The sequence below is a fragment of the Gadus morhua genome, chromosome 1, assembly GCF_902167405.1.
Source record: "Gadus morhua chromosome 1, gadMor3.0, whole genome shotgun sequence".
Classification (NCBI taxonomy): domain Eukaryota; kingdom Metazoa; phylum Chordata; class Actinopteri; order Gadiformes; family Gadidae; genus Gadus; species Gadus morhua.
In genome coordinates, this window is record NC_044048.1 from 21449042 (window position 1) to 21457900 (window position 8859).

Consider the following 8859-nt stretch of genomic DNA (forward strand, 5'->3'; position numbering starts at 1 on the left):
CACGCACACACACGGACACGTCATCGCACGTCCACCATTCTCCGGACTCCTGCGACCGACTGACCTATGACCCTAACTTATGAGCTTGCTGAAGCCTACAGGCAATCTGAGTTTCATGTCCTCAAACGTTGATATCACGAAACGAGATGGGGAATGAGTTGGCCCCGCAACTTAACGGCAACACCTGACCAAAACGGGGTGTTATGGGTGTTACGGTATTACGTCACGGGTGTTGACCGGTGTATATGGGGAAAGTGACGTCACACCCGCGGCTGTCACTCGGTCGCGGGGAGCGAGATAGGGCGAGGCAGAAGGAGGCGGGGGGGGGGGGGGGGGGGGGTCGAAATCTGCCAATGAGATGAAATTCAATACCGGGTCCACTCCGGTATAACGGGCACGAGCACGAACACGCGGGCTTGCGGGGGAACGCGAGTTACTGAACTTCAGCGACCACCTCCCAGACTGTTGTTGGAGCAGATCCTTTCATCTGGATCCAGGCCGGCAGGAGACCACATACCCCGGGAGACCCTTAGTCCGTCCTGAAGACCACGGAGCTTCTAGTGGATCTGCATCTCCACAGATCAAAGGAAGGTCAGAACTTGATCTTTTATTATGCTCGGTTGATTCTGCTGATCTCATGATGAATGTGGTTTCTGTTGGAAGGCCTGAGAAGCACAGCTCAAAACATTTAAATTTTTATTTTATTAGATCCTGAATAATGATTTCACAACACGAGCAGTGGAGTCTTTCACAACTTCACCAAGTCTGTTATCGACCAATAAAAAGCCTTATTAACTACAGTATCTGATCGATATAGCCATCATCTTCCTCACCGGCCTGGTGAGAACGTAACCTCCGTACCCAAATTGATTAAAAATCTTTCATATTCTCCCAGTTTGATGCAAACACTTTTTCTGAACATGAGTCAGAATTAAAGTTATTAATTATAACCACTCACGTAGCGGACGCCACGCAGTCCGCCTCAAGTCCTTCTCTGCTTCGAGGGGGCGGGACTAGCTCTATTCCAGCCAATCAGGCGCAATCCAGCTGTGTAACCATTGGTTACCACCGTGGTGCTATTATGGGGTGCATTACACGGCAGACTGACAGAGGGAGATAGTTTCAGCCACTTTCACTTCGGAGGAGATAAGATATTTACCAAAGTCTGGGCGAACCGCGCGGATTCGCGTCGCGAAGCGCGTTCACGTGGCTCGTATAGCCACGCGTGCACGAGCGGTGCCGGGGAAGACGAGCTGCCCGTCGGAACCGAACGGCGGTGAGCGAACCAACAGAACAACTGTGACGACTAATGACACTAAAAAAAGTGTCATTAGTCGTTAACAGCCGGCATGTGCATACGATAATAAACGAGTCGACCTAAATGTTGAAAAACAAGTAGCGCAATGGCTTCCCTTCACTGACGTGTGTGTGTGTGTGTGTGTGTGTGTGTGTGTGTGTGTGTGTGTGTGTGTGTGTGTGTGTGTGTGTGTGTGTGTGTGTGTGTGTGTGTGTGTGTGTGTGTGTGTGCTTGTGGGTGTGGGTGTCCTCAGTTCCAGTTGGTTCCATCCATCGTTTTCTTCTTTTTTATTCATTTAATTCCATCATCTTAATCTCCCCTCTGTTCCAGAGTGGTCTCTTACTCCACCCTTTTGTCCACCACCCTAACAACTCCACACTCGTGCCCAACTCCTGGATTACCCAAGACACCACGCCCCAAACACCAACCAAAACCCCCACCCTGACAACCACCACCACCAACACCATCCCAGACACCAACACCACGTCTCCCACCCGGACCACTACCACCACCCGGACCAGCACCCGGACCCCCACCCCCACCCGGACCCCCACCCCCACCCAGACCAGCACCATGCCGGGCGAGGACTCCCAGCCCCCCCAGGCCAGGCAGAGGAAGAGGAAGGGACGGAGCTCAAAGGCCAAGGGCCGGCCCCCCCCGCTGGGGGCCCCGGACGGGGAGGGGCCCCTGCTGGCCCCCCCGGTGCTCGCGGCCCCCAGCCGGGGGCCCCAAGCGGGGCTTCAGGTGCGCATGGAGGAGGAGTCTTCGCGGGCCGTGTGTCTGCAGGTCCTGCTGCCCTTCCTGCTGGCCGGGATGGGCATGGTGTTGGCCGGGATGGTGCTGGACAGCGTCCAGGTAGGAGGTGTGTGTGCGTGTGTGTGTGTGTGTGTGTGTGTGTGTGTGTGTGTGTGTATGTGTGTGTGTGTGTGTGTGTGTGTGTGTGTGTGTGTGTGTGTTGGGGGTTCTTGGGTAGTTGTGTGTCTGAGAGGTGACTTTGTGCCTGGGACGTGTATGTCTGGATTTGTGTGTGTGTGTGTGTAGTTGAGTGTGTGTGTGTGTGGGTCTGGCGTGTGTGTGTAGTTGTGTGTGGGTGTGTGTAGTTTTGTGTGTGTGTGTGTGTGTGTTGTTGATGTTTCTTTGTCCTCATTCAACCTATATATCCTTGGATTTGGTTTGCAGCCAAATTGGCTCTTAAGTAATCACGCATAGACACACACACACACACACCCACACACACACACACACACACACACACACACACACACACACACACACACACACACACACACACACACACGCACACACACACACAAACTTCTACCAGTACAATGACCGACAGTATTTAACATGCACCAGAAATGCAATTCTAATTTACTGATCATATTTTGTAACAATATATATTGATAGAACCAAGCAGTGGTCTGTGCAGCAAGGTTAGGCGACGTCTTTCTGAGGATGACTGCTTGAAGTGTAGTGCCACAGGCCATTTCCCACCAAATCCCAAACACAACACATTAAGTATTAATGTGTTGTGTTTGGGTCTCCTGAAAAATGCAATGTGTTATTAACCTTGAATCCAATCGAGACAGCGAGAGAGACAGCGGGAGGAGAGGGATAGAGACAGTGAAAGAGAGTGGGAGAGAACCAGGTAAAGATAATCGAAGGAGAGGAGTAGAGGAGAGAGAGAGAGAGAGAGAGAGAGAGAGAGAGAGAGAGTGAGCGCTTCATCCAGTCGGTCGTCCCCCAGACGGTGCAGAAAGCTTTTCCTCCGCTACGTCACGACTGGAGCAGTACTCCGCTGGTGCTGAAACGACAGAACGCAGAGAGGGAGAGAGATAGAGGGGGAGAGAGGGAGAGAGGCGAGGGAGAGAGGAAGAGAGAGTGAGAGACAGAGAGAGAGAGAGAGAGAGAGAGAGAGAGAGAGAGAGAGAGACGGAGGGAGCAAGGGGGAGAGAGAGAGAGAAGGAGAGAGGCGAGAGAGAGAGAGAGAGAGAGAAAGGGATAGAGGTGAGAGAGGGAGAGGGAGTGAGAGAGAGAGAGAAAGAGAGAGGGGGGGAGAGAGGAAGAGAGCCGAGCGTGAGAGGCAAGAGAGGGAGAGGCGAGAGAGAGGGAGAGAGGAAAGGGAGAGAGAGAGAGAGAGAAATAGAGAGAGGAAGAGGAAGGAGAAAGAGGGAGAGAGGAGAGAGAGGGAGTGCTTGCCCGCATGACTCCTAGCGCTGCTGCATTTCCTACCCTGCCTCCGTGTTCACGTCCCTCCGCACTCCTCCTGAGGAAACACTTTATCGGGAGTCTCCTCACCACTCCGCTGACGTTTCCTGTTCTGAGGCGGTAGTCTGGACCAGAGACCCCCGTCCTTACACGGCTCCTGCTCATCATCGTCCTCAGAAGACCCCCCCCCCCCCCCCCTCCCCCAGAGCCCGGGATCCCGCTGTCGTCTGAGACGTCTACCTGCTGGTCGTGGGTGAACGGAGAGGAGGAGGACCTGCTGACTACCTGGACGGTCCCCCTGAACTAGACGGAGGACCTCCTCGGACCTCGGGCTAGCTGCAGTGGTGTACCGGACGCACGACTCTTTCGACCCTCTGCCTTTTCCAGGGTGATTTTTTTTTTTTTCTCGAGGGAAGAATTGACTTTGAACTCCATCCCGGGTTCTAACCTGCCTCGTTTCGGGGATTAACGATTCACCCGTCTTTCGTTCAAGCGATTGGAGTTCTACAGTCGTGGTTGTTTTCTTCAGTGGAAGTCAAAGAGTAGGTCTGGTCGCTTCTGAGGGTCGTGTTGTCGTGGAGATCTGGAGTTAGGGGGGGGAACGGACGTCCTGTCAGGAGACGATTCATCGCTGTACCACGCACTCAGGAACCTAGGACCTGAATGAGAGGGAGAGAGACACAGAAGGGGTGAGAGACAGACATAGAGAGGAAGAGAAAGAGACATAGAGAAGAGGAGAGAGAGACATAGAGTGGGTGAGAGACAGACATAGAGAGGAAGAGAGAGAGACATAGAGAAGAGGAAAGAGACAGAGAAGAGGAAAGAGACAGAGAAGAGGAGAGAGACATAGAGAAGAGGAAAGAGACAGAGAAGAGGAGAGAGAGACATAGAGAAGAGGAAAGAGACATAGAGAAGAGGAGAGAGAGACATAGAGAAGAAGAGAGAGAGAGACATAGAGAAGAGGAAAGAGACATAGAGAAGAGGAAAGAGACATAGAGAAGAGGAGAGAGAGACACAGAGAAGAAGAGAGAGAGAGACATAGAAGAGAGAGGGACAGAGAAGAAAAGAGAGATATAGCGAGGAAGAGATAGACATATTGAAGAAGAGAGAGAGACATAGAGAAGAAGAGAGAGAGAGAGAGACAAGAAGAAGAGAGAGACATAGAGAAGAGAGAGAGATATAGAGAAGAAGAGAGAGAGAGACATAGAGAAGAGAGAGAGATATAGAGAAGAAGAGAGAGGGAGAAGAAGAGAGAGACATAGAGAAGAGAGAGAGGGACAGTTCATTAAACTAGTGACTCAGCTCCTACGGGAGGTGACGCCTCTCAAAGTTAATGGTCTGGAACCTAAGGGAGAAAACTTCCTCCACAACAAAGTCCTTGAGGAGAGGAGAAGGACGATGTCCGCTGGCTCCCTCGTCTCAAAACAGCCCTCGCTCTTTTGTATTATCTAACTGCTCATCTACGCAACACCCGGGATGTCTGACGTAATACGTGTCCCATGTACGTAGGAAGATCCATACGTGTAAACATCAACGTCTTCGTCGTGTCTCCGAAGGTCAACCCGGCCCTTCTTTGATCCCCTCACCTGATTGGCTGTCTACCCCCAGAGTTGTTTATCCAGTGGGGCTGAGGGAGGTATTAGCCTCCATTGATTGATGTCCTCTCTCCCTCCCCGTCGCTCTGAGTCCACCTTCCATCAATCGTTATCCTCCGCGTCTTAATCAGTGAGATCAAGAGTCCGGCCCTCCTGACCAATCACAGACTCCCTCGCCACATCACCGGCTGACGTTTTATATCCCTGGAGGACCATGGGCTAAACAAAGGTCTCGGACCACTTGAACGCTACTCCTCCACCCCCCACCCCCCCCCCCCCCCCCCCCACCCTCACCATGGTGGTGACCCGCCTGGAGCTGGAACTCTGCTTCCAGGGCAGGAAGTTGAGGGGCGTGACCTGGAAGCTGACGCGCTCCGAGCACGGCTTCCTGCCGGAGAGCTCGTGGCGCATCGCGGCACAAGTGTTGGTCCCCTACCTGGTGTCCGGACTGGGGATGGTGTCGGCCGGCATCGTCATGGACCTCATCCAAGTACGAGACGTAGCATTAGGAGACATGTATAGATTTATGTCTATAGATATAGATCTATGTAGATATATTTATATAGATAAAGGTATCGGCAGACACTACTCTGCTGGCATCGTCATGGACCTCATCCAAGTACGAGACGTAGTATAAAGAGATATATCTATAGTTATATCTATATCTATAGATATGTATATATAGTTATGTATAGATATATATATAGATAGACGAATAGGTAGACACTACTCTGCTGGCATCGTCATGGACCTCATCCAAGTACGAGACTTAGTATCAAGAGATATAGGTGTATATCTATAGACATACATCTATATATAGATTTATTTATATAGATAAAGGTATCGGTACTTCATGGATTCATATGTCGATTGTATAGTGAGAGAGAAAATATTGTACGATTAATTATCCATGTTTCATAAATGAGCCACTTGCCCAAACTCTGCTGGTTCAGAAATAGAGGATGAATAGATGAGTGAGTGAAGAGATGGATGGTTGGATGAAGCAGAGATGGATTTTGAGTTTGGTTAAATAGTATTTAGTTAGTAGTAGTTAGTAGGATGGAGAAAGAGGTTAAATGTATTTGATTATCAACAAAGACTTATGTTAATGCTGCATTGATGGACATTTAAACACAAAATAAGGAACAACAGAAACAGAAAGCACATAGTACAGAGTATCGATGTGTGTTTGGGGAGCAGTGTGGTGATATTGTGGTATCAGATTAATGTGAGAAAAACAAGACATGCCTGTTCATGTGGTTGTACAAATGGGTTGGGGAGGTGGGGGAGAGAGAGGGAGAGCGTGAGAGAAATAGGAAAAGACAGAAAGAGATGTGGGGAGAGAGACATCAGGGGATATAAAAGTGAGGGAGAGAGAGAGTGAGCTAGGGGGAGATGTATAGAACAGATTAGGAGGGAGGGACAGAGTCGTTGATGTGATTAAACAGCTACAATGACTGGTGTTTTTCTATAATCACAACACTGCGCCCGGTCAAAGTGCGGCAGTTCGGCCGAAAGCTGGGTTTTCCCGTATCGCTCATTCAGACCCCTTCCACTCCACACACACTGCACCTCCAGGGTTCCTCAGCAACACACAGACAAGAGAAGAGACAGACAGACATACACATACATTCATGCATACATGAGATGGTGTGTCTCTGAATAGCCTTCGCTTGTCCACCCCCATGACCCACCGGTGCTACTGCTGTCGGAACAACACCAGCACCACAGCTAACTTCACTTTAGCCCCAGCTCGTTAGCACCCTGTTTCTGGGTCTTGTTTCTGTGCCTGTGTCTTGCTGGCGGATGGGCCGTGGCTAGGCTAAAGGCTAGGGCTAGTGGCCGGCCCAACAGAAGTGGGACACTTCCCCAGACGGCCTCGTCCGTCACCACGGTCGACGTTAGGGTGCCGTCTGGAATGTGGCGTAAAACAGAGCGAAGAATAGGCCACCAAACAGAAGCTGTAGCTCTCCCCCGAATGGGGTCTCCCTTCACTCTCTTCCTCTCTCTTAATGCTGTTCTCTTCCTTCCTGAGACCTTAACCCAATCCATCATCTTCATCTTCTCAGTCTTTATTTTCTCTTCCCTCTGTCTTACTCCTCTGCGAGCTCCGAGACACTGAGAGCCCACTCAGTCAGTCCCAGCACGCACGCACACACGCACACACACACGCACACACACACACACACACACACACACACACACACACACACACACACACACACACACACACACACACACACACACACACAGGCCCATGCACACGTACAGGCACAACACAAGCACACATACACACGCATAGACACACACATGCATGCACACGGAATTCAGACGCAACTCACACACACACACACACACACACACACACACACACACACACACACACACACACACATACAAACAGATTGAGGGGTGGAGCCATGGGAGGGGTGGGGGGAGGTGGATGGAGGGAGTGTGTGAAGAGGAGGGACGGAGGACAGCAGGACGGAGGGGTGACGAGAGAGAGAGAGCAGAGACCCAGTCCTCCTCAGCCGCACCCGTTGACTCCGTCTCCCGGGACGGGACGGGACGGGACGGGACGGGGGGCGGGGGGGGGGGGGGGAGGCTGGGCGGGGTGGGGGGGGACGGAGGGTGATGCTGAGAGACGTGGAGCAAGAGGAAAGTAGGTGAGGGAGTCAGGACCAGAATATCAGATGATGTTACACAACCACAGCTGCTGGGAGAGACCAGAGACCAGGGAGGAGGAGACACAGCAGGAGGGGATGATAGGAGAGACCAGAGTGGTGGAGATACAGCAGGAGGGGATGATGGGAGAGACCAGAGACCAGAGTGGTGGAGATACAGCAGGAGGGGATGATTGGAGAGACCAGAGACCAGAGTGGTGGAGATACAGCAGGAGGGGATACCAGAGACCTCCACCTTGGTTTTAAATGTAATATTATAATTGTGTGTGTGTGTGTGTGTGTGTGTGTGTGTGTGTGTGTGTGTGTGTGTGTGTGTGTGTGTGTGTGTGTGTGTGCGTGTGTGTGTGTGTGCGTGTGTGTGCAGCACTGGGAGGTGTTCCAGGTGATCAGTGAGATCTTCATCCTGGTTCCTGCTCTGGTCGGCCTGAAGGGGAACCTGGAGATGACCCTGGCAGCCCGGCTGTCCACCGCTGTACGTACCCCCCACTACCTCCACCCTCCACCTCCACCCTCATCTACCCCCAACACCTCCACCTCAACCCCCATCTACCCCCAACACCTCCACCCTCCACCTCCACTCTCATCTACCCCCAACACCTTCGCCCTCCATCACCTCACAGACCCACATCACTGTCACCCTCATATGCCCACCAATCATCTCCAGTCCTCCACCCAAAACTCCATCAGCGTCAGGCCGCCGCCACCTCCACCCCTCCACCTGTCAGCAGCCTAACATGTCTACTGTAACGTAGCGTCCGGTACACGGTGTCTATGGTAAACGGTAAAGGGACTGCATTTATACACCGCCTCTTTCACCAGTGGCCACTCGTAGCGTTTTTACAATATTGCCCAACATTCACCCATTCATACCCACACTCACACACCAACGGCGGTGTCAACCATGCCAGGCGACAGCCAGCTCGTCAGGAGCAGTTAGGGTGGGGTGTCTTGCTCAGGGACACCTCGACACTCTTTAGGAGGAGGAGCCAGGGATTGAACTAGCAACCTCCCGGTTACCAGCCAACCCGCTCCATCCCCTGCGCCACATGCATGACGCCTCTTGATGTTGTCTCTG

General features: G+C 52.0%; 1 protein-coding gene across 3 annotated transcripts in view; it reads left to right on the forward strand.

The window, feature by feature from the left end:
- The first annotated feature begins 361 nt into the window (after nucleotides 1-361).
- LOC115551121 (solute carrier family 41 member 3) overlaps nucleotides 362-8859 on the forward strand; it is a 20543-nt gene continuing 12045 nt past the window's right edge. Inside the window, exons 1-3 of one of the 3 annotated variants that reach the window (XM_030366677.1) lie at nucleotides 362-591; nucleotides 1628-2152; nucleotides 8149-8256. In XM_030366677.1, coding sequence (XP_030222537.1) covers nucleotides 1871-2152; nucleotides 8149-8256 — 390 coding nt within the window. In that variant the 5' untranslated portion in view covers nucleotides 362-591; nucleotides 1628-1870. Of the gene's footprint in view, nucleotides 592-1081; nucleotides 1277-1627; nucleotides 2153-5395; nucleotides 5591-8148; nucleotides 8257-8859 lie in introns of those variants that run through there. The other 2 variants (XM_030366684.1, XM_030366691.1) reach the window with 2 other exon arrangements.